Genomic DNA, 25,642 nt, shown 5'->3' on the forward strand with positions numbered 1-25,642 from the left:
GAGCATAGTAAAAAAAAAAACTGTAAATGCTCCTTTGCAGCTAAACTGTAGATAAAGGCTGCGCTACAATGAACTCTGATCCAGCAATTTTTATTTCACTTATAATACTAGGACTGGCTCAGAAGGTATGAGTACTTTTTGTCTGAATGTTTTTGCATGCTGTCATATATGTAGCCATCATGTGCATACGCAAGACTCCGTTGAGACTTGACTCTGCTTGCAACATAAAAAAAAAAAAAACTCACCTAAAGACAAATTCTAGTGATAAATCTGTCAGTATTGTTAATCTGTGTGCAGTGCAAAGATGATGTAGCAATAATAACTAAAGAAGCTGAGGTTTAGTGAACTCTTCAAGTTGTTGTGCAATGAGAATAACTGAACATTTTTGGTATATAATTATAATCCCAATAATTAAAAGTATTTCCAAAAAATCAACTATCAAAGATAGGCTAGGCTAACATTCAAACTACACGAAGAGAAAGAAAATAGAGTTGTACATAACTCTGATCAAATAAGAAAAACAGTGCAATTGCCCCCAAATAAAACAAAAACAAATTGTTCATTTACGTCCTACATTTAGTGAACAGCCACATCTAACAGACTCATGTAAAGGCTAGTTACCAAGGAAGGTGTGTAGTCCTAACCAGTGTCCTCTGAACCCTGTTGTCTAGGTCATCACACCAAAAGGTTCTGAAGGCAAGCGTGGAAATCTGCAAAACATGGCCATGGATGACATGAGAAGAGAGAGCATGGGCTGAGAGGAGAGAGAAAGAGAGGTAATAGTGGTTTCCAAAACATCCCTTTTCACACCTATCTCCTCCTCCTCCTCCTTGCATTAGAAAATGTCTTATGAAGAGTCTAATCCACAGACTCCAGCAACAAATAAGAAGTTTCCCCTCCTATTTGTGAGTTATTGACATCACTTCTTCATTTCCAGATGTGCGCTGTCATGTGCGCTGAACTCTGAGCTGCTGCACCTCCCATGTGTTGACTGTTGTATTCCATCATGCCGCTGGCATTGTACAGATTAATTCCTGCCATGTGCTGAGTCATCTGCAAGCCACCAAACACACACTGATTTGTTATTATCAGAACTGTTGCTATGTTTAGTATTTATATGGTGCAAAACACACACACGCACCTGGGAAATATTCCACTGTAGCTGTTGGGCTTGTTGCACTCCATACACCTGCTGATGGGGTAGCGTTGCCAAACCTCCAAACTGCTGCTGTCCTGTCACCCCGCTCTGCTGCTGTCCTATAATGCTGTTCTGCTGATGCGCCATCATTCCGCTTTGCTGCTGTCCCATCATGCCCTGGGTCATCGCTGTCATGTAGGGCGATGCCACAGTGCCACTAGGCTGAGCCATAACACCCTGGGTACCCATTAAGCCATTTTGCTGTCCCACCATAGTGTTCTGTTGAACTCCAATCATGTGGTTGTGTTGAACCCTCATCATGCCACTCTGTTGTTGCCCCATCATGGCCATATGTGATGTCATCACGGTGCCTCCCATTCCTCCGGCCTGGGCCAAAGAATGGTACGAACCATAGGGGTGTGTCGGATATCCTATTTGGTTCAGGTATAAACCTGCTGAAAACAACCGCAGATGGAAAAAGGCCATTTTGGCCAGATAGCAACTAATTAAAAATGCTTACTTTCTGATGAGACTAAATTTAAAGTTCAATTACAGTAATTGATTGGAAGCTGTGTGTAACAAATAAATAGTAGTCATGTTTTTGGTCATGTGACAATTGGTGGACATGTGTACAGTGTGTTTGCATGAGCCTATTTGCGGAAAAAACTGCTGGTAGTAAGTTCAATGAGAAGCTCAGTAACGCTGCACCACACGTGAAATCTGCAGTACTGGAAAACCAAAACAAGGAGCTAAAAGGGGCAAAAAAAAAAACTTAGTAGTGAAGAGGAGACCCCAGAGTGGAACCCTGTGGTGGGTGGGGGGTCATTTTCTATTCTATGAATTTTCTATTCTATTAGTTTTATAATATGTGTAGTTCTCACCGTGAGTAGCCATACTACTAGCATGGACTGAGGGGGTGGAAGCATACAAGGAGAGTATTGAATCTTTGGACAGTTTCTTGACAGTGCCTTCCTCCGCTTTGGGAGCTGTATCCAGAAAAAGACTGAGGTTTTCAGGCACCGAAGCAGTCACCCGGCTTTGAGTCATGGAGCTGGAAAAAGGCTGAAGGAGGCGACGGTGCCAAACAGACATAAAAAGAGGGACAGAGGAAAGGTTATCGGTGGCAGAGTGCAGGAAAGTACAAACATTTAGCGTGCAGGATGTACACTGTGTTATCGCCTACTGCTGTTTTAGTGGAGGAAGCAGAGGAGGGTGTTGGCAGAGAGCTAAAGAGGTCCAGGGCAGAATGTGCCAGAGTTGGATTAGAGACCGCTGGGCTCTCATTACTGTCTGGAACACATCCTCCACCATTAAACACTGCAGAACTTGGAGCAGGAGCATCTAATAGAGAAGAGCGGAGCTTAATGAAAACAGTAATCTCTAAACCTTCCATTTTCACATCAAACCTGAAATTCTCAAATTTAAACTAGACAGGTGCTGTGGAGGAGGGGGTCTGCCTTTTGATGAATATAAGAAACCTAAAAGTAGCTCTACACAGCTTTTAAAATGTTAGCTATAATAAGCTTCCATTGAACAAAATCCAGAGGGGAATTTTAGGATGTCTGGGAGCATTAATAATTACAAATGTCACTTACAAAACTCACAGTGTAATCCAACATAAACTGATTTATATTCTGTGCTCACCAGTAGACTAATGATTGTGTTAGTATTGATCAATAATGCAGGTCTATACAGTAAATGGATGTTAGCGTGTGGATGTGTATTATGTAGAATACCTAGTCCAAGCAGGTCTGTAACAGACTGAGAATCTGTCTTCGGGCTGATGTCTTTTTTCTGTCACAGTAGAGAAAATGTATATAATTAATTCAACACTGACAAATGAGCTTGAATCCAGAGTCTTTGTTTTTCCAGCTCCTTGGTGGTGAAGTGACCTTCCCACCCAAGTTAGAACAGCAAAGCTTACTCCCTATTTGCCTCTGCTAGCTGAAAACTTATACAAGCTTCTCCTCGCTGACAGGACACACCCAGCCTTCCTCTTTCCTTTGAAAAACGTGACAAATCTAATTTAATTTAAGGACAAGATGAGGTCAGTTCTCTGCTATTAAAGCTGTGATATGACCAACATATTTTGATGTACCTACCAGTTTCATCTTCTCAAACACAACTGGTTCCTTAGGTATATTGTCACAGCTCTTTTCTTTCTGTACACAAAACAAATGTTTTCCTTATCATTCTGGGGTCCAGACACAAAAATAAACTTTTTTATGCGTGTGTGTCTGTAAACTCACCCTGAGCATATGAATGTCTATGACTTTATCCATGTACTTCTTCTTATCATACTTGTCTCTGATAAAAATCTCTGCAGACTGGTCTGTCTCGGGGCGCTGGAAGCACTCAGGTAAAAAAGCTTCATAGAGACGTTTGGCCTTGGCGTTTCCCATCTCTTGAACACACTGCAGACACCAAACCATAGAGTAACAAGCATATACAATTGGTTGGGGATATACAATGAAAATGGTTGGCATTGGCCATATACAATGAAAAAGAGTCCTGCTATAAATTTGTATTGTGGATGAAGAGAGAAGGGGAGAAGCGCTGACGAATAAACTATCATCACACTGGGAAGCATTGCTGACTTTGTTGCCTATCAGACACAGACAATACGAGCTGCATACTAATGACAAAGTGTTTGCCCTCTACAGTACAGTATGTGAGCATACCAGTATTAAATCCCTGAAAGAAAAAGCCCTAGCAATTAGAAATCTAGTTTTCTTCCCAGCAAATACCTTAGATAGTGTTTTGTGGTCAAAAATTGAAGAGTTCACCCAGCAGTTGGTCAATTCCGACAATAGCTTTTATCTTTTAAGACAGTTTTGTACAATAAGTTGTTTTTGTTACAGGCATGGCCAAAATGTATGAAGATTAATACCACTCTATAATGTCTGTATGCTAAGCTAGACTGGCTCTGTTCAAAAGATAACATCTGCACCAACACTGTATAATGCATGTATCAAAAGTTCCCATATCCCATAAGTGTGAACTCTGACCTGGACCTGCTCCTGTGTCCACTGATCCAGGTTGACGGACTTGACCTTGGAGATGTGCACCCCCAGATTTCGATGGATGCCAGCACAGCGGATGCATATGAAAATGCCCAAGTTCCAGGAAGCCCATCTTGGACCTGTTAAAAAGAAAGACACAACAATGAGAGTTTCTATTTACAGTAGCCAATAATATAAATGCCAAAAAAACCCCAAACTAATCTACAAGTGGAAGAGAGGTAAATGGAAGAGGGGACTGGGGCTGAAGAATGAGAAAAAATGATTAATTTAAGTCCAATTATGGACAGAAATGCCTGAAACCTCAATTATGAGTCTGAATTCAGCTGGGAACACAACTAATCTTGCATAAGTCAGTGTCCTGACACATAATGGGATCCAATAGGAGAGTTAGCCTACATAAGAGAGAAAAGAGAGCTTAAATACACACACACACACACACACACACACACACACACACACACACACACACACACACACACACTCAGAGCCTGGAAACCTGCGGGGTATGATTACTCATTTGATCATGAGCCTGTATGTGTGGGTGCAATGTTATCTGAGTGGAGCATTTTGTCCATCTTACTGCCATATGTATCTTAATGGATGCACTGGATTGTTGTACACATCATCTTCACGCCCGTGTTGTATAGGTCTATTTTATAAAATAAAGCGTTCTGTTTGGCTCCTGCATAGATGTCATTAACACTGGGGGGGTACTTTCTGCTCAAATTATGCAATTATCCTTCCCTCCATCTCTTGTTGCTCCCTACCTTTATGAGTCCTCATTTGCAACATTGCTACAAGTTGATGCACTATGGTCCTCACACCACTAGGTGGAAGAGAAGCTTTGAATTTTGGTTTTTCTCCCCCTCAGCTGGAGTCATTGTGCTGTGATTTTGAAAGGCCATTCTATGCAAATATCAGGGGAAGCTGAGTTCCAGAAGAGAAAACATGCAAAAACTTTCCTCTTGCTGCAGCTACTGAGACACTGTGTCTACATGCAGAGTCAAATAATAGCCACTTGTCTTGGTTTCACCCTGAACTATGACTGTTATAAGTAACAGTTGTTCTGTTTGCACTTTTAGCAGGCAAACATTGGACTGGTTGGGATTTTTTCCTATGTATTACTGGTTTGATCAATCTGTGTGCTTTATTTCGAAATAAACTGAACCCTCTTAATTATCAAAACAAAAAAAATAATAAAAAATAAAGACCATAAACTTCCTCTCTGCTCTTTCTTGCACTAGCATCTTATGAAATGTAAACACTTTTCTGATAGGACTTTGCTTTGATGTTTTCTCCTTGACTTAGAATTTTGCTGCCTTGTACTTCACTTGTAAGTCGCTTTGGATAAAAGCATCTGCTAAATGACTAAATGTAAAACTCTATTCAAAGTGCTTTAGTTTCATAAAAATAAAGAACTTTTGATTTTAACCAAACTGTGTGGAAAGCCTCAATTACATGTCGGTTTCTGGTACATAAATCTTGGTTAACCTGGTGGACAGATGTGGACAGGAACATGTTAACTAGGTAACCCATGGAGAAAGAAAAAGGACAGATTTGAGGGTTAGACATTTGAAGTACATTGCACCAGTTGGCTCTCTAGCTCTAATCAATGATTCAGTAAGAACCCATATTCAGTATGTCTGTCCAGTACCAGGAAACACCTCCAGGTACTTTGAACAGATATAGCAGGGAGAGAGTAGGAGGACTAGACGTCTAAAAAAGGAAGGAAAGACTCAACAAACAATCTGTACAAATCAGATCCTCTGAGCTACAGGTTATGCACTGTGCTGCAGTGTTCCTCTGCCAATTGTAGAGGTGAAAGTGATGGGCCTTTTTTTTCCTTTTTGTGATTGAAGAACAAATGCCAACATTAAACACTCCGGGTTTGACTAATAAATGTGTCCATAAAATCGATAGGAAAAACTACCCAGAATTAGAGGATTTGCAAATGCGACTAGTAATTTATCCGGCAAAACATGGCTGTGGATGTGATAGTCAAACCTGCACCATGAAACACATTAGCAAAGTAGAAAGCAGAGCTGGGGCGAGAGCCAAAAACAGAGACACACACAGGGGGATTTGATATGGTGGACTTTTGTTTGATGAGCTGCCAGGATGTACAGGAAGTATGATGAGCAAGAGGCTCGAACACAGACATATGATCAACCTGTCAATCCACCCACATCCACATTTAGGGTATTTGTATTACCAACAATTCTGACAACCTTTACAGGTTTTATGCTAACATATCTCTATTTACACTAGCCTACTATTACGATGACTGTATTTTATTAACATTTCTAACACTTGCTCCATTAACAATCATTATTCACATTGAAACAAACATACTGTCCATAAAATGTCTCCTGTTGAGCCACTTCTTTGTTATCTAGGGTGTTTTTTAGACAGTTATCTATTTTCTTTGCAAGAAAAGCGAATTTACTTGATGGAATGAAATCGACGACTTTTGGCATTCAATCTGTTTATGGTTTTGAAACTCTGTGACAAAAACCAAAACCCTACAGATTCAACAGCTCATCTCAGTGTGGAACATCCTATTTGTAACGGAGTCCTTGACACTTTCAAAGACACAAAAACAGACATGTACTTTCCTAGACATTCTTTGCTGATGCACATCTAAGCACTTATAAGACACACATAAGTGCAGATGTCACACACTAAATAATTTGTTGACTGACACACACGTGCACGAGCAGGTGCCTATAACTCATTAGCCTATATCCCACAAGGATAAAAGGTGCTCTCTACATGCACTCAGTTAATCCCCCAGAGCCTCAGTCATCAGTGTATCCTAAGCCATCTTACACCACCACCACCACTCAAACACACAATTGTATTCACACTTCAACTATTTTTCAGCCCCTCAGTACCTAAACCAATCTACAACCCTGAGGCCACCCAGCGACCTACTCCCAGTCTGTGCTAAACAGATGGATGCCAATAGATAATTTACTAATACACACCCACCATCTGTAGGAAAGTCATTGTAACTCGAAGGAGTAATTGATAAAAACACAAAACAAGACACTCCATTACCATTTTACATTCTTTCCAAAACACATATTTCCATGCTATGCAGTTGCTTTCACAGAGAGTAAATAACTACGAATACCAATAGCTACCAAAGTGAATATGTTGTGAACTGTTTCTAAATCTTTTTTATTTTGGAACCTCCAACAATTGCAGTCACCTTTTAATGGAACCTCTACCTGGTATCCACCTCCTGTGCAGTGGTAAGGCAATTTTCAGATATCAGATTACGCATATTAGATTGATCTAGGACCCTATCATGTTGTGATAGGCAGACAAAAACCCAGCGTTCGCGAGTAAGATACACACACACACACAAAATGTATCACTTTGTTTCTGAATATGGGCATGTATGAAATTACTTCATCTTCTTAATGTTTAAAATACCACATAGCAATCCTGTCACCATGACATGCTGCACATATAGTTGGAGCATCAGGGTTGTGGGAAAAGGCAGCTTGTTCTGCTCAAGGGCCCCTATCAGGTTCATATAGTCATGGCAGCATATTGGGGAAGTGTAAACACTCAGTAATACTGTGTACTTTATTACTGTGCCGCCCTCTTCTTGGTACTGTGTAAATCTGAACTTTAGGTAGGACAGAGGACACACGCAGCCAATCACTGTCTTTGTTGCAATCTGATTGGTTGCGATTGGGGTAGGAGGGGAGGAGGGGGGTGACTCTGTGGTAGTGCTGGAGGGATAAGGCATAACATCGCCAGGTGATATCTCCACGACAACCAGGACCCAGTGTGTACATAAAAACAAGTACATTGTAGACTATAAAGGAGGTTTTTATGTAAGTGCAAACACACACACACACACACACACACACACACACAGTCCTGTGAGACTGAAACTGTATTATGCACCTGCTTCACATCTCTCCCCTATGTTTTCAATATTTCCTGACAGTATTGAGGATTTACAGTAAAGGTCTCACATTGTCAGGACGTGATAAAAAACAAATACTAGAGAATGCTGTTCAGCGGCAAAGAGAATGACAGGAAGTTGGGCAGCACAGGCAGTAAAATGCAGTTAAAAGGCAAAGATATAGTTTCAGGGACATAGTATCTTTGCAGTAAGTTCAGATAAAGATTGCCTGATAGTAATGTTAAGTGTGTTTTCATGGGCTGATGTATGCGTCTCTTAGCTAAATATATTTTGCCACTTCCTCTTCAATCACCCAGAGGGAGGAAGGTGTAATCAGTCTCAAAGCAAACAAGATTACACCAAACCTCAGCATGAGCCATATGGCCACAAGCCTGAACTGAGAGAAGGGAGGACAGGGGACAAATGTCTTTAGGGTAAGCACACGTGAGAGCATGTGGTTTAATGAAAAAAAGTGAGTGTCATTAAATGCACAGAAGAGTAGGACTTGCACACTCATGCAGTTTTGCTAATCAGGTAGGAGGTAAAACATCTCTCTTTAACATTAACCTAGATTACAATGTCAGCCTGTTCATTAGCACAGTTACATAAAAAGATGGTTAATGAGAGTGATGTGTGACCTTTCATTCAGTATAGACTCGTTTATTATTACAGTTAAAAAATAAACAATGAACAGGTTCAGTTTGATGTGATAGTAAAAGTGACAAATTATTTATTTGTCTAAGTGTAACACCAAAGCTTCGGTGCCCTTGATGTGGCTGTGGCTGCTAATCTCATGTGTCTAATTAGACCAGTCTGCTGCACAGTGAAGTCTTGCCAATCAAAAAAAAAGTGCACTGACCTGGGATGCTTGATGACCACGTGTGAAAGAAAAGTAAAAGACTGGAAACTATCAAATAAGGAGTCGTTCAACAGCAGTCAGAGATATTTAAACGAACAACAAAGAATTGTCCTTTGACATGTCTCCAAATTGGATCGTAAAGGTCAGCTGCATCGCCACTGCAACAACGAGGCCCTAGAAAGTATTATTTGTGCTTGTTGACTGCAATCCAGTCCTGAAACAGTCACATCTGTAGATAAGATACAAAAGCCTGATCACACTGTGGTTTTATAAATGGACTTCTGAACAGTCTTTTTGCCTTTCTCACAACGTCTGCCATACTATTTATATCTTATTAGCAGACCAACCACAGGCCTTATGCACCGGAACATTAAGTTGTATTTGAGAGTGTCCAGATGTTTGAATCCATTTAAACCTATGCATTATGGTATAAAACCATCGCAGCAAAGTGCTGTACAAACTTTGCCAATGTAAACCAACAGGAAACCATGGCAACATGTTTTTGTTGAGTTTCTGAAATACTATGTAACTATGTAAAAACTAGGTATTCCTTTGGCTTTTTATCAGAGTAATGATGGTAATTTATGTAATATGAATATCTGATGAAGAAAATTCCAATAATCTTTTATTATTTAACATTCGCTTGACTATTCACTGTTCTCAGTATTTGACGGCATCAGCACGTCAGATCAATTTCACCTGCATCTGACAGCTATAAAAATCTAAAAATGGCAGCTTTGACACTGAGGTCAGCTCCCTTACCAGAGGTTAAAAAAACACAATATTTGTCTGCAACTTAGGTCTGCAACCTATGCTGTGCTCTATCTCTATGCACTGTCTATGTCTTACTGCATGTTAGGAAGCTGCGTAATCATGTAATTTATACCATTTTCATAAGGAATTCCAGGGGTGTTCCCTGCATGACAGGGTGCAGTGATTTACATTTAGGAGCTTCACTTAAGAATTTATAACACATGTGAGGTGGCCACTTGGACAATGCACCGTTTCACGACACACAGCCCATATGATATGTGTGGGAAGGTAGCACCAAATATGTGGAAAATACATGGGCTTCCAAGCGTTTTTCATAGGAGAGGTTCACTTAAAGCTGAAATCTGTGCCTGGGAACACACACAAATCAAAAATGTCACATATAGAGAAAAGTGAAAACAAAATAGTAGTTTTTTGAATCAGTCTCCAACTTGGTGTTTTTGTGACCAAAACACACGAACACATAACACTGGCTCTGGCCATTGAGGTTCTACATAAAATAATGCTATCAGAATCCAAACATCCTAAGGAAAAAAAAAACTATTACATATATCTAATTATACCGAAGACTTTAGACAAATAACTGGTGCCTATAATGTAGTAAGGTTATACATAAGTCTTTTTGTTGGATTTAGGGGGCCCTATTAGTGCTCTGGATGCAGGAACAATGTCAAAGTCACTACATGTGTCACTGTGTCTAGATTTGTCTGCTACTCCACTAGTTTCCCAACAGTCGTTCAACGAACCTATAAGCAACTGTCTAGTAATTTACACTGATTACTTACACTCGTTTAATCCTGAAATACTGCTGTGAATACTAACAAGAAGCATGCCATGGGAGAGACATTCCTCCTAAACTCTGTATATTTTGGCTGCCTGGCGATTTTATTTATTAAGGGAGCATGACATGATGCAGCTGCATGCCATGCTCCAGCCTTGTGAGGATGTGGTCCCGCGCCTTGCACCATAGTACACAGTAATTGGTTGAGAAATGATAAATGCAACGCCGCATTTTATAGCGTAGTAAGCGAACGGGGGGTCGATTCATGCAGCGAGCATCTGTAAGCTGTACTCCACGGTCAGGCACCGACTCGGGACAACCACCCACCTTTTGATTCGCAATCAGCGCAGTATTTATTCTCCTCCAGCGCCAATAAAGAGTTGAGGACAGCCTGATATCTGTCAACGTCTTTCACAGATTTGCCCGTCATCATTGCACCAGTCCACTTCCTCCTCGGCGCCTACAGTCTGTGCCGGCTATTGTCAAACTGCCTCTTTATTCGACAAAATGAAAGCAGTGTTTGCAGCAGAGGCGATGCGCTCCTTTCCTCTTCCTCCTCGATGTGGAGCGCGGAGAGTTTGTTTCACCACGATGGGATGATTCTATCAGCCAACCAGGACTCGGGCTAGTCGAGGTGCAAATGTCCTAATCAAGACGTGAAGTGGAGGGAAGCAGCGTGTGATTGCGAAGATTCGCGTGAATGTAATGATGCCCATCTCATCAACCTATTACCGATTAGGACTTCGAGCTCTCTGACAGCTCTCTCTCTCTCTCTTACACACACACACACACACACACGTCTTTGTTTTGAATACCCCACGAGGACTTTCCATTCGCTTACATTGATTTTCTGCAGATTTATCGTTACCTAACCACAACCCTAACCTTAAACCAAGCGACTCATAAATACCTTATACCTCAAACCCTGTCACTCATAAACTCACATGAACACACATTCTACAAACAGTAAGAGAATTGCCCAAGCACAAAAAGCCACGATAGTAAAAACAAATGAAAGAAATTTCACTTGTCTGTATTTATTTATTTATTTAGATATATCACATACACTGCCATCCTATGGAAGCGAAGCAGCAGTGCATCTGTTGCCTTCCAGGACACAAGATGGCGATAAAAACAATCTGGCCCAAGAAAACCATCGGAAGGCAGTCTGCCGAGTGAGAGAGTGCGACAGCTGACTGCATCAAAGCAGTTTGCAAGAGCAGCACCGGAAACTAGGTGAATGTGTCTTCAAAATAAAACGTTAAATGTGTTTAACCCCCAAAAAGTATATGCAAATTAAGAAGAATATGATTTGTATTTGCCGAATTTGTATCACTCACATATATAATTGTATTTTCTGTTAGTGCTTTGTGGTCCTCTTTAAAAAATGGACTTTTCTATGTGAAGTCTTTCTTTTTTTGTGTGTGACCGGAAGTTCAAATAATTCTCGTTAACTTGATATTTGTGGAAGTGAGCGTCTGCACTAGCCATTGCGGAAATAAGTACTTAGACAGAATCAAATAAATAAAGGATTAACATTTAGTCGCCACCGGTGTACGAACACTGTCCACAATGTCCAGGCAATCTAACCGAACAACAGACAGCAAAAAAATGGTAGGCAGCTCCCGAGGATTAACTAACTGCTTTAGCTAGCCAGGCTATCAAATGCTAACTTTAGCTAAATAGCTGTTTAAAAAATCAGTGGCAACAACATTCATATGCGAGTTATTTGTCAGTCGTGAATAATTCCTCGACAAGCGTGGCTAGATGGCTTGTTTAAAACATCTGAATCCGCCGTACAAAAATGTAGCATAAGGTTAAATCGTTGTTAACTGGCTTTGACAGGAAGTGTAATTCATTGTACTACATAAGCTAAGTTGTTAGCTTCGGCACCTTTGTGCACTTTTAACTTAAATTTAATTTTGAAAAAGGTAAAACATGCTTTTGCCTTAAAGTTTTATCCACACAAATGGAAATACTGTATATGAAAATGCATTATTGGTGACCTGAACCCCACTGCAAGTTAACATTTGCAGAAAACACCCTAAAGACGACGTGTTGAAACAATAAAACAAATAGTAACAAAATGTCTCATAAAGGGATCAACAGTAATTTCCTAATAGCATGTCAATGCTCGTAAATGTAACTGTTTTAATACGATTACATTCGATCTTGTAGTGCAGCTAAGAAACAAGACTAGATGTGGGAAACATACACTACCTTAAGATAAGATAAACCTTTATTCGTCCCACAAAGAAGAACGAAAAGGGTAAAGTATATAACAAGTTGCTCCCCTTTGAATACTAAATTCTTTGTTTTTAACAGATCATTTCAGAACCAGGAGCTGTCCCTAGCTTGACACCTGTTAACTGTCTGATGCAGATAGTAGTGATAGATGTTTGCATATCTCTCTGCTGAGAAAAGTGATTATTAGTCTTTGTAAGACTATGGTTCAATGTGTCCGAAAAGTACCGAGTGACACTTGATACTTGACTGTTGTTTTACTTTTACCCCTGTTGGTATCACAATGTGCTACTGGCCACTATTTATCTGGATGCTTTCTGCTTATTCAGAACATTTTCATGGGTGTTGTGGTGGTTTGCTGTAAAAGAAGTCTTAGGTCTTTTTTGCTTTTGTTCACAGAACTCTGAGCTGTTCACCCTGACTTATGGGGCCCTGGTCACCCAGCTGTGTAAAGACTATGAGAATGATGAGGAAGTCAATAAACAACTGGATAAGATGTAAGTAGTCTCTCTGGTTTCTTAAGCTATGTCCATGTTCAGCTGTAGTTTAAAAGTAGAGTAAATGCTGAGCAAATGTGCTTGAACCTGCCAGTGTAAAACTACTAATTATGATCAATTTTAGATTAGTTCTGCAATAGTACATTCTATTTCCTTTGTTTACCAGCAATTTATTCAAGCATTTCTAACATAGTCATCATTTAATTCTTTTTTTGGGGGGGTGGGGGGTATTAAGACACCTTACAATTTCTTTTTAAAATAACAGATATCGGTTATTATACAGTTCAGTCTCATACAATCTTGTTTATAGCATAACTAAGCTGCCAAGCTAGCAGACTTTATTAGCACTACAGTATGTAGCAGCATAGGATCAACATTACACTATACATATTGAGTACCAACCAAGTTCATTTTCTCAAGCATGTCAAAGTTTTGCTTGTGTAATCAAAAAAGTGACACGATTTTATGATCTCCTGGGTGTCTCACTTTAACTCGAAGCTTCACACTACTCTCGACATATTCTACTGCTCAGTTCTTATCATATCGCAACACAAACTGAATCTTAGAGTTTGCCCAATTTGGTTTAATATATCACACTTTAGTGTTTCCCTCTACTCCTGTATTGTTATAGAACTTATGGAGCCTTTCAAGAGGAGGGTATGGATAAAGTATTCAGAGGGCAATGCTGGATACAGTCCTTAAAAAAAAACACCCAAGAGAAAAAATGTGGTTTATCATGCAGAAATTGAAACATTGGAATCTATGGACATTGCTTTCCTGGTTGGGCAGCACCCTTAATCTCTGTGAGATGAGACTGTTTTATGTGGCCTTAGAAGGCAGTGAGTCTGTACTACCCACTCTGGACAGCTGGTCAGAGACATACCATTTTAGGACTCTGGATGCACTTTTTGGCTTCATAAAGTGTAGTTAGGATAAGTTGACTTGACCTTCTTATCATGATTATCATCATTTGCCAAGTGACCCAAAATGTCCTGGAGGATTTAGAACTGTGCTTTACAGGGCACTGCAGTTTAGGCTGTTTTTCTCTGTACCTCTTCTATAAAGGGGAAAAATAACTGTATCTCTCTTTCTCCTGGCTCTCTTATTGTCTTTGATAGGGGTTATAACATCGGAGTACGTCTCATTGAGGATTTCCTGGCACGCTCCGGCATTGGGAGGTGTCAGGATTTCCGAGAAACGGCCGATGTCATTGCAAAGGTAACTGGAAGTTTCCAAGCCAATCAAAGCTTGACCATGCACTCCTCCCAAAATCCTAAGAGCAAGAGGAAAAAAGAGTGGATGAGGAAAACTAATTTATTGATTACAAATACTTAAAATCCTAGAAAGCCAGAGTGCCTTTTACTTCAGGCTTAAATGAAATTCCTCCTTGCTTGGGGTGATTATAGATTGTTCAGAATGTACAGTTCATGTACGCACAGACTGAAATGTGAGCTTATCCCTCAGGATAGTCACTTTAGGTACTTTTGTTTAAACGCTAAAACAACCATGTTAGGTGTTGATGCGTCATTGATGACCTGACAGAGCACATTGTTCTGCATTCTGTTGCAGAGAAATTGGTGTCGTTTCTGCACAAAATTTTCTTTCTCCGTGCGTCTTTCAGGTTAAATTTCTACAGTAGATACACCCAGTCATGATCCTCTCACCTATTACAAATTATCCTGCTAATTTTACATCAAGAATGGCTTATGGTTTATGATCTTTTCAGTCTTATTTTGTCGTCTTCCCAAATTTTAAAATGGGTTTCTGGCATCAAAGTCTTTTCTTTGTACTTTTGTCAGATAGATAAACGTTCAAGCAAATTGACAAATGACAGATTTCAGTTAACTGCATGTTTTTAACTGCATGTTTAAGCACACATTTCTGGAAAAGGGGTTTGTAGAAAAGGTTGCTAATTTTTATATGTATGATGTGTTTTGGGGGCACATAAATATGTTTTATAGGAATTTGTAAAACAATTTACAATGTAAAATGTTTTGAGTAATCATAGGTTTCTCCCTGCCATATTATGATTGATAGATTGCATTTAAGACGTATCTTGGAACTACCCCCAGTGTAACCAACTGGAGCCCAGCAGGAGATGAATTCTCTCTCATCCTAGAAAACAACCCACTGGTAGATTTTGTGGAGCTGCCAGATAATCACAGCACACTGATTTACTCAAACCTGTTGTGTGGGGTCCTCAGAGGAGCCCTAGAGATGGTAAGGTCAAGGCTCCAATATTTACACTGCTCATATTCTCGGCATGAACCAATAATTAATTATGTCACTAAGTAGTTAATACATATAAAAATATACACTGCATGGGGAATTTATAATAATGAAGTTTTTCTAGGTTTAAAAATGTAATTTGAACTGACTTTTTTTTTCTGATTAAGGTTCAGATGGCAGTAGATGTGAGATTTGTCCAGGACACACTTAGAGGCGACAATGTTACAGAAATTCGCATGAAGTTCATCAAGAGGATTGAAGAAAATCTCCCAGCGGGAGACGAGTAGCAGAAGTGAAGCAGACATTATCCAAGCAACACCTTAACTTAAGAGACTGAAAGGGTGAATAACCCAAACTCAAACCATGAAGCTGAGTATGACATCTCAATAGCTCAGTATGTTTTCCTTAGTTTCCTTACAGTCTTGAACATTGTGAGGTGACAGACTTGGTATTGACGCCACAGTCTGGATTTCTCACTTGAAAGTTGGAAAGAGATCAAGACTGAATTTATAAACAAAACCTAGAATCTTCATCTCAAGAGTTTTCTCTCTTTGCTGTTTAAAGAATGCCTGGAATTATATGAACACTTTTGAGATTCATGCCAGAGCAAAGAAACACTATACAAGATCATAACACAGCCCTGCTACAAAAAATCCTTAGCAGTGATCAGTGGTCTAACTTAAGGATTTCTGCCTCACTTCAGAGTGGTTAAAAAAATGCCTCAGTACTATTTTCTGCCACTGTCTCACAAGAAAAGCTAATATTAAAGTTTCTCTGCTTTTTTGAAAGGATGGCACAGTTTAATTTGGCTATGTATAGCCTGTTTTTGTTGTGGTTTGGTGCATGGCTAGATATGTTTTCATATTGTCTTTTTTTTAATGTAATCATATAGTATATTGCTGCCAATTATCTGGCATGATAATTTATGTAGATGCACATGTCAAATAAATGTGATTTATCTGATGTGATGCTTGTGGTCGTGACATTGTAGAGACTTTAAACTTGCCTGTTGCGAGAGACCTGCTACTTATGGACATACTGTGTCCCGCACACCACCTTGTCAGTTTTGCTTTAGTGTATTGTGGGAGTGTTATACTGCAGCCACTCTACAAATGCAAATAATAACAGACCAAAGGCCTCTTATGTTTGTTCAGCATACATGGATGTAATCTGTTTGTGTGTGTGCTGGTGGGCAGACACAGAGGCGGAAAGGCTGCCTAGCTAAAAGTGCAGGGTTCTGGTGGTCACACCTGTGAATGGCCTTTTATCAGCCAGAAATAACGAACAGAACTTTTCATTTACGCCTGCCACACACCTTGTCAATAACTGAAAACATAGAAGGCCATTCAAACACGTGCGCGCACACACATATCATCCCTGCTCCCAGTATAAAACCAAGAATCTGTTCTGGATACCAGAGGAACATTAGCCATGTTTTTGTTATTCGTTGTTTTGTTTTTTTCTTTTGTCTAACAGAACAATACCAGTACCAAACTCATGAGTATGCTGAAACCACTTAGAGGAAGAGATTGTCAGATAGGGATTTTCTTTTGGGAGAAATCTGTCAGCTATTAGCTGCTGGTATGCCTCAGGCACTACACATCCCACTTTATAGCTGTTACAGTATAACATGAACTCATTTCTTGTGTTACAGTTTTAGAAGTTTTTGTATTCTCTAAACAGCCAGCAGAGGTTGCTGCGTACATTGTTTCTCAGCTGTAGGCAGCATGGTTCCCAAGGAGGTGGCTTAAGTTTTGTCGTTTAGCATTTTATGGCCAAAGATGGATATTGTTGCAGAAATATATTACTTTATTTGTGGGAGTGGAGGCTAGATCTGTCAGCAAACATAAAAAAAACCTTTATTTTCAGATTATGAATATGGAAACTGCAGACAGTTCGCAGCAGGAGTTAGCAGTTTGTGGACTCGAGCTTTGATTTGGCTCACGATTAGACAAAAGATGACAACATACAGTCTTGGTACTTTATATTCCCGAGAAAGATGTATTAAGATGGGATCTCTCGGTGTTATTTATTGTCTTAAGCCTCTGCCCACTCCTGTCTGGGGTAGTGCTCATTTAAAAGGATGAGCAGTCGAAAGTGGAAGTGCTGCAAGGGCCTTCAGAATGCTACGTAACCTGTAGACCCATGATGTGGATGTTGAATGGAAAGCGGAGCAGGAAATGTTTTTTATGCAGGAGCTCAATGCGAATTACTTGTCAGAATTAGTACAGTGTACCTGGGGGATGGGTGGACAGCTGGGTTTGTGTAAAACCTGTATCACGGTGCCACATGCACACAGGAATTTAAATTGAAAAAAGCAAACACATATGCACACATATTGTACATGGAGACCAAGGGGAGGATGTATTTACTACCACCACTCTCTTTATAAATAGGTGTTAAGACACACATAGGCAATTTTCTTTTTCCCAGTTCTACCACTATGTCTAGTGAGAGGTTTTCTGTTGATTGTTTCCACACTTTTACCCATTTAACAAGAAAGTAATGCTCCATCATGACTTCACTGCTCATAACATGTGCATCTGTGATTTCTATTTGCTTTTCAAGACTGCTGATGTTGTTGCAGAATGAAAACAAGGAGAAAAAAATATAAAAAAAGATTTGTTGCTGAGGCACTTAAGACTCCCTGAGCCATGAGGAACTGCTTCGAAGAAGCTATTTTTATCTATTGCTCTTTTCCCTCTGCTTTCTGTCTCCTAGTTGTTTAAACCATGTGTTTACATGCACATTGTTACAACCCTGACACTTTGTCATGTGTCCCCCGTGAGCAAACACTTTTCTATTTAACATTATAATTTCTAATGTTTGTTTTTGCTGTCCACTATACTTTTTAAATAAAACTTTATTAGGACAGACCTGGAAAACAAGTAGCAAATGTTGTGGGCCCAAGACAATGTGCACCGATCTGCCTTAAGCCAGCTAAACGTTTCCATGTGGCCTTGATGGGAAACAAATGGTGAAAGGCACGCTGTGACAGTAAAGCCCAGTGCACAGCCTGGTATTGACCTGTGTTCATTGAATCCTGCATCATTTTCTTCTACCTCCACTTCATCCATTTCCACCCACTTTTTCTTGTAGTTTTCCTACTTTTTTCCTCAGCTTCTTCATTGTTTCAATCATTCAGTCTTTTTTCTTTTTTTAAAACTAATGTTTTGTGCTCAAGGTAAGCCAGCACGCTCTAAATAACAACAAGGAGCTATGAAAGTCATCCTACTGGGAAAGTCTGATGGGAAACGTGCCTGTCCCTCAGGTGAGGTAAGGGCTGAGTGAAGATGTAGTCACCCAGGATTTCAGGGTTCCAGAGCATGTGTTTTGTGTCTGGTCTGCAGATACAGCAGAAATGACAACAACACTTTTTTAGATGAGAACGTGAGTCCAAAAACAGTTCTTGGTTAAAAAAAACCCTCCAGACAGCCTGAATAATGTTCTCAGTCAGTGAAGCGGTTAAAAAAGGGTGATTTAATGAGCATGTCCCTGATGCACACCTGAAAAGATGCTCAGATGAACATGAGAGTGATTTTACATAATTCACAGGTTTTTCTTGTCAGCTACAATACACCCTGTTGTACTGGGTGAAAGTGTGATTTATACATAGTGAGAGGATGTTTCTTGTTGATTTATATGTAGAAACACCTCAGTTAATAAACAAGGATGTGGTTTTGAGAGACAATTATGACTTTGTTTGGGGTTCAGTCACAGTATGTACTTTACCTACTTCAGTCTGTTCCAGCATCTGCAAACCATTTAGAATATGAATCATCACCCACTTCCAGATAAACTGTTGAGCACTTCCTGTAAATCGAATAACTCATAATTTGTGCAGGCGTTTAATATGAGGTGTACATCCAATAACAAATCAAGAAGATTTTAGGCCTTCTGAAGATGTGTTTGGTTCATCAGGAGTATTGGCAGGGATGGACAAAAAAATGAAATGAAAAAATAAAAGCATGGATCACATACGGCTAAGTCGCACTATAAACTTTTGGATTTCCAGTGTGACAAGGGATTTGTGTTAACAAAGAAAACACATTTTCAGCAAGAAGACATATTAGGTTGCAATCAGTCCAAAGCTGGGTCTTTTTTCTGTATCAGCAGTGACCTGGCTGATTTCACGAGGGTTTCAGCTGAAGTCGTGGATGACGCCGAGCTATTTAATGCCTTGTTTTTAGCTTTTCCTCCTTCCTTTTCTTCCAGGCTTTTTGGATGGGAGCTGCTAAGCTGCCTTTGCTCTGCTTTCAATTTCCTTCTGCCCTTTTGTTCTTCCTCTTTTCTCTGGGATCTGATGAAGAGGACCTTTTTAGAGCGATGATACTGGTTTTACCCATTCCAGATCCTCTTTATCTTTGCCTCATTTTCTCACAAAATGCTCAACTTTTTTCTTGTTTTTATCCCCCTCGTGCTGTCTTCCCTTTTTCCTGACCCCACAGATGCTTGAGCTGGACTTTATATAACAGCAGCAGAATTTTCCAGCTTGGAACGTCTCACTTGAAGATGGAGTGAAGAGAATGAGTGGAAGGGAAAGAAAAAAGTGTCATGTATAATTTTACACCGGCTAGGCCTGAGGGTAAACGGCACCTCACCTTAGACTTCATTGTTCTAGGGCCTTTTTTGCTTAATGCACATATGTAAGCATATATTTATCAATCTCCCAGGCAGTAACAAATATGTTAATTCCAACTGAAAAGCAGGAATGTGAAAGTCCTGGTTTGCCCTGGACTAAAATCAAACCAGGCTTCCCTCCCAGAGCACAGGGCTGCCTAGAGGCTGCACACCAGCTGCACTGGACGGGATATCACCACTCACTTACGCCAAGCATGAACCGACTTTGTGTGTGTGTGTGTGTCACGTTAAAATCTTGAAGTGACAAAATACACACTCTTGATTAGAGCAAAGTACTTCTGATGATGCATGTCTCCCAAGCAGGCCATCTATCTGATTTTTAAAGCATGATATCTAGATAATTTTACAGCACACAATAAATCTAGACACCAGCTATGAGGCTTTACAGTATGGCATTTGTTATCCAGCCACTCTAGGCATCTAACACTAGTTAGTGTGATTGTGAGGGGTCTGCATGTCCTATCATGCAGGCTAGTCATATCAGGTCTGTGAGTACGACTTTCCATATAAAACACCTCAAGCTGTCACAGTGGAAAATAAGGAATATGATGGCTGGACTGGGATTTATGGTAAATTCTCGATGTGAGAGAAGTGTGATGGGTCATTGTTAGGTACTGTATATACCACATGCTGCAGAGGTTTTCCGAAAGAAAATCAGAAAAGTGAAACTTTTCTAAAGGCATTCCAGTGCTTGGTAGTGCAACTGAACGCAAAGTACTATGGGTGGCGAGGCCCATTCAAATAATCTCAGGGACAAAGGCACAAGCCACAGAAATAGTACAAAAGGTTTTCAAAGGATTGGTCTACAACCTAAGTTAAGTCTATAATTAAGAAGTTTGGTGCCTTCACATTTCTGCCTGGGTCAGGTCGTTCCTCCAAACTGGATGTAAGAGCAAGGAGGTAACTGCTCAGACGTTTCCAAGAAGCCAGTGAAAAATTTGTCACAGAATTTAATGTGAAAGAGTGATCATTGCGTGTATGTCTGGCTTGTATGGGTGTTGGAAGAAAAAAAAAAACAACACTCCTCAAGAAAGGACAAAAAGCTCAAACACAAGTCTCATTCAAGCTTTGCCAAAGAGCACATGAGGCCACATGGAAAAAGATGCTATGGTCAGATGATACAAAAAGTTAGACTCTTTGGCCTCAATTCCAATTGGTTCCAACATCCATTCATTTATCATCTGTAACCTGTAATCCGTATCCTGTTTAGGGTCAGAGTGGGGGGCTGGAGCCTATCCCAGTGGTCACTGAGCAAGAGACAGAATGTTTCTCATGCAGGGACTGAGGCATTTGTCAGAATAGAAAAGAAAATGGATGGAGAAAAGTACCATCGAACTCTTGAGGAAAACCTGCTGCCCTCTGCCAGAAAGCTTAAATGGGAGGAAGTTTTACCTTTTAACATGACAATGACCCAAAGCACATAGCCAAATTGACAAAACAGTGGCTTGAGGAGAAAAAGGTAGATGTCCTAGAACTTGAATGCTATTGAAGATTTGTGGAAATACATGATGACTGCAGTCCACCAGCAGTCACCATTCTATTTGACTGAGATTGAACAGTTCTGTAAGGATGAATGAGTGGGCAAACATTGCTCAGTCTATATGTGCAAAGTTAGAAGTGTCAAAACACAATCAAGGTTATAAGTAAAGCAAAATGTGGTTCCACAAAGTATTAATACAGGAGGGCAATCAGTTCATCAAGGGCTCTTCTGCCTCACTTGCAAGCTAACAAGCTAACAGATTTATTATATGAATTTGGATTTTGGGAAGAAACCCACACGCACTCAGAGAACATGCGAACTCGCTGTTTGTTTTCTGTGAGTGTATTTTTAAACGACAGTAAATTTCCTTTTTTTTGATGCACAATGATTGCACACATTATTACACACATTGGTGTCATATCCTAGTTTTCTTCAGTTTGTGATAGTAAAGACAACATTAGAGAATACTGCCTGTTCAGCAAATGCACTATAATTTAAAATTTGTCATTGCTATAAACGCATTACTTTTCCCCACATTTGAAAAGTTGTTGGAATTTTGAGTAACAAGTTAAAGACAAATCTCTCAGGAAAATGTTGTTGGTAATATTCAGCACAAAATGTCAATCTTTAGTGTGTTAATGTTATGCTGATTAGCACGACGTGCAAATGGCAATGCTGGCAATTAGTTTTTTACTATAAAACTAAATTAAAAAAAATACAAATTTTAACCTGCCACTACAGCTACACGAAAAATCAGGGAACTGATAAAATGATTACAGTGCAGATTCGGACTGTAGGAATTATGTCAAAATCTGACAGCAAAATTGCTGTAATATCTCTTGAACAAAGTGGTAGATTTACTGCTTTTGTCATGGTGGTGTGATTAAGAACAGTAATTATCATAAGTAACTCACTAAAAAACAAAGGAATCTTCACAATCATCCACATTGTCAATCATCCGCGGATTATTTTCATCAGGTGTAGTGGTTCTTCATCCCAATATTGCTGGAGTCTGTGATGGTATGTCTGCCAAACTGTAACATTTTAAAAGTCTTTGTATTGTTGCCAAGTTCAAGACCTCTCGTTCACCTGCTGGGCAGAGATACAAAGGCCTCTGGGTGATGAGAGATTTATGTAATGGGTCGTATTTATCGGACAGGCCAATATTCACAGAGCATGCCTCTTCAGTGATCCATGTTGGAAACCAAAGGTCAAACAAGATTAGAGATAGATGCCTGTACCACTGACACAACCACAGAAGCATTTTTCTCTGCTGTTTTAATTTAATGCCATGCAAGTCTTGTGCTTCCAGATGTGTGACATTACAAAATGTGCAGTTTTTGAGAGGCACTAAGATAACAACAACGGTTTGATTTATGCTTACAATGTGAGTTGTGAGTTATACTGTATTTTTTATGCATGTGAGAGAGTGTAAGAGGACATGTATTTATTGTCTTTTAAATGCAACACATGCAACATATATTTGAGATGCATAAGGTGAGTCTATTCTCAAGTGGCAACATTCAAGCCATATGTGTATCTTACTGTTCAACATTTTCTTACTTCCTGATTCATGTCACTCAGTTATGTGAGCACTGGGCCACAATTTTTATGCCCTTGAAAACAGGATGTTCGTGTCTATGTATGCTTACGGTACTGTAGAGGATTTATCCCTGCACACATGTACATGTGTTCATCTGCATCACCTATGGGCCTCCCTGTGTGATTTCATTAGCCCACTACAATGTGGAGGTGTTGAAAGTGCTCTCTGTGGGCCTCATAATGTACAAACCTTTTTTCAATTAGCTGGCCAGTTTGGGCTCAGTGGTGTTTAGATGTATTATAAATCTGACCCAGACAAAGCACCCACTGGGTCCTGCTATAAAGGGACCGAATGAGACAGTAAGAGTGAAGAAGCTGTCAAAAGCTGGGCCTCACATGCTGCAGGTCAATGTTTGACCCTTTGACTGTGAGCATACACATCAGTTACCCAGTTAAAGGACAGTCAGATGGTTTTATGCAGGAAACAATTAAAAAGCCAGACAGATTTTGATTTATGTGGCCAAGCTACAACCACAGACACAACCACATACGTAAATATAATCTTTTTTCTCTCTGAAATCACCAGAAGCATGTCTCATTTGTTTTTAGTTTTTAGTTTTTTTTGTAAACAGCAGAGGAATTTCACCACGGGAGAGTGTGTGTTTTTTTGCCTTTCCAGTCGCTATCATCTGAGTACACAGTGGTTTGTGTTTCACGGTAACCATTTTAGTTATTAATTGTGTTGTGAGACCATTTGATTGTTTCCTATTTCCCCTCCTTTAACTCTATGAAAGTGTTTCTTTGATTTAGAAATGTAACCATATAATCAGTTAAACCAAAATTGTAACCTGATGAAACAAAGGAAAGGGAAACACATTCTCTGAAAACAATGTGTTTTCAGAAAACCACATTTGGTTTCTTTTGCGCTCGGTATGCAGCATGGAGACATTTTCAATGGACCTAAAAGCCACTAGGGCTGAGTGAATGAAACCTGGATCTCCTCGGACATGTGCTTTGGAATACAAACATATGAGTTTTAAGGGTTATTAGTGTGTGTGAGTCAGTACAGGTAAATAATGTGAGGACATGCATATGCCAGGGTGAACGTGATGACACATTTATGACTTTGTCAAAACCAATGGTTTGCAAAAGTTACTTATGCAAAATGAAGATTCTTCATAAGACAATAAATGCATATTGATTTAGCTTAGCATGCTCCTGATGAGTAGATAAAATCTGACTAAATGCCATCTGCTTCAATGGTATGGCAAACACTCAAGTAGACTTGACCTTTTGTAAAAAGGAATTCACATCCTCAGTACTACGAATGTGCTTGCTGACCTAAACATTACAGAAGCTTAGAAATGTGTTCTCCATTTTACATGTCAACTTGTGTTTTCCCATACTTCACATAACAGCACAAATTTTTGATTTGGCGTCAGTTTTTTGGTCCCCACTGTACATCCACCGATCCGGTTGAAGCCGTAAGTGTACACTAACACCTGAGGCCAGAGGCACCAATCATCCAGAGGGTGACACCTCCACCATGAATGCTTAATTTGCTAGTTTAGACCTGGTTATAGAAGCTGAAAGGGTGGACTGTTCCAGACACAGCCCCCCATTCACACACATTCACAACGCTCTTGCTGCATGGTCTGGTTCAACTTTACAACATAAAGGGGGTCTTAAAAACATGCCCTGTCACTACTCAACCTCCAAAAAATGTCACAGATTTGGACTCACACACAAACACACACACCCCTGCCAATGGCTCACCAATCTTTGACATGTGGTGGGAGATAGGTGGGGCCACAGAGTGAGCAGGATATTTATGATGTTATGACATCATCAGGCCAGGTGATGGAGTGCTGTGTCATGCTTTGTTTGGTTTTCCAGCACTAACCATATTAGCAATAACACAAGCTCTTGCGAGACATGTCATGGAAGGATTTAACTAGGATTGACGCACAACGGTGAGGAAAGGAAAAAAGAAACATAAAAAAACAACTGAATGTGCTTGGAAGAAATCCAGCATTGACCATAAGTGTGTATTTAAAACAACATGCTTTCAATCACATTATCAGCTCCATCACCCATCTCTCCCTGCACACCTCATTGACTGCTAAAGAACCACCCCCCAACCAACATATACATGTTATAAAACTGTGTTTCTTCTGACACACAAGGCAATTGTCAACACCTTCATACTCACCATACTGTATGATTGTCACGTACATATGTCATAGATACAGATATTATTCAGACTCCTTTATTGCTTGATCAATTCAGTTGTCAATAACCCAGGAAGGTGCTCTAGATTATGGTCAGGTGCATCCTGTTTGCTTAGATTTTTCTTAAACTGTGTCTAGAAGTAATATAGTAGATTAGGATAAAATTATTTTTAAAAACTAATGATTTCAGAAGCACAGTGCCCTCGAAGGTAATAAAAGTAGATCCACTGGGGCTTCTTGTCCCAATAGTTGGTGGGCAACCTACCTCCAGTCACAGCAAC

General features: G+C 39.9%; 2 protein-coding genes across 4 annotated transcripts; one reads left to right on the top strand and one right to left on the bottom strand.

Moving 5' to 3' along the window:
• Positions 1-732: 732 nt before the first annotated feature.
• Positions 733-11,465, bottom strand: smap2 (small ArfGAP2). 3 transcript variants are annotated; one of them, XM_067505007.1, is made up of 10 exons: positions 10,825-11,465; positions 9,832-10,066; positions 4,147-4,280; positions 3,388-3,552; positions 3,241-3,300; positions 2,875-2,932; positions 2,322-2,479; positions 2,020-2,200; positions 1,142-1,593; positions 733-1,053 (listed from the first exon to the last, which is right to left on the bottom strand). In XM_067505007.1, exons 4-10 carry the CDS (start codon positions 3,538-3,540, stop codon positions 928-930), a joined length of 1,188 nt encoding a protein of 395 aa, XP_067361108.1. In that variant the 5' UTR covers positions 3,541-3,552; positions 4,147-4,280; positions 9,832-10,066; positions 10,825-11,465; the 3' UTR covers positions 733-927. The 3 variants fall into 3 exon arrangements, with proteins under 3 accessions (XP_067361108.1, XP_067361092.1, XP_067361099.1); XM_067504991.1 differs by lacking the exon at positions 9,832-10,066; XM_067504998.1 differs by lacking the exon at positions 9,832-10,066 and having other exon boundaries at positions 1,142-1,590; positions 10,825-11,464.
• Positions 11,466-11,934: 469 nt separating this feature from the next.
• On the top strand, positions 11,935-16,430 carry trappc3 (trafficking protein particle complex subunit 3). The gene is made up of 5 exons (XM_067505043.1): positions 11,935-12,111; positions 13,141-13,238; positions 14,357-14,456; positions 15,276-15,458; positions 15,635-16,430. Exons 1-5 carry the CDS (start codon positions 12,070-12,072, stop codon positions 15,752-15,754), a joined length of 543 nt encoding a protein of 180 aa, XP_067361144.1. The 5' UTR covers positions 11,935-12,069; the 3' UTR covers positions 15,755-16,430.
• Positions 16,431-25,642: the final 9,212 nt, after the last annotated feature.

The sequence above is a fragment of the Channa argus genome, chromosome 1, assembly GCF_033026475.1.
Source record: "Channa argus isolate prfri chromosome 1, Channa argus male v1.0, whole genome shotgun sequence".
NCBI lineage: Eukaryota > Metazoa > Chordata > Actinopteri > Anabantiformes > Channidae > Channa > Channa argus.

Coding starts and splice junctions, on each gene's coding strand:
- trappc3 (XM_067505043.1), top strand. CDS start 12,070: ATGTCCAGGCAATCTAACCGAACAACAGACAGCAAAAAAATG. Junction 12,112..13,140: donor CAACAGACAGCAAAAAAATG/GTAGGCAGCTCC, acceptor TTTTGTTCACAG/AACTCTGAGCTGTTCACCCT. Junction 13,239..14,356: donor AATAAACAACTGGATAAGAT/GTAAGTAGTCTC, acceptor TGTCTTTGATAG/GGGTTATAACATCGGAGTAC.
- smap2 (XM_067504991.1), bottom strand. CDS start 10,930: ATGATGACGGGCAAATCTGTGAAAGACGTTGACAGATATCAGGCTGTC. Junction 3,553..4,146: donor GGACACAGGAGCAGGTCCAG/GTCAGAGTTCAC, acceptor TGGTGTCTGCAG/TGTGTTCAAGAGATGGGAAA. Junction 2,480..2,874: donor TACAGACCTGCTTGGACTAG/GTATTCTACATA, acceptor CTTCTCTATTAG/ATGCTCCTGCTCCAAGTTCT.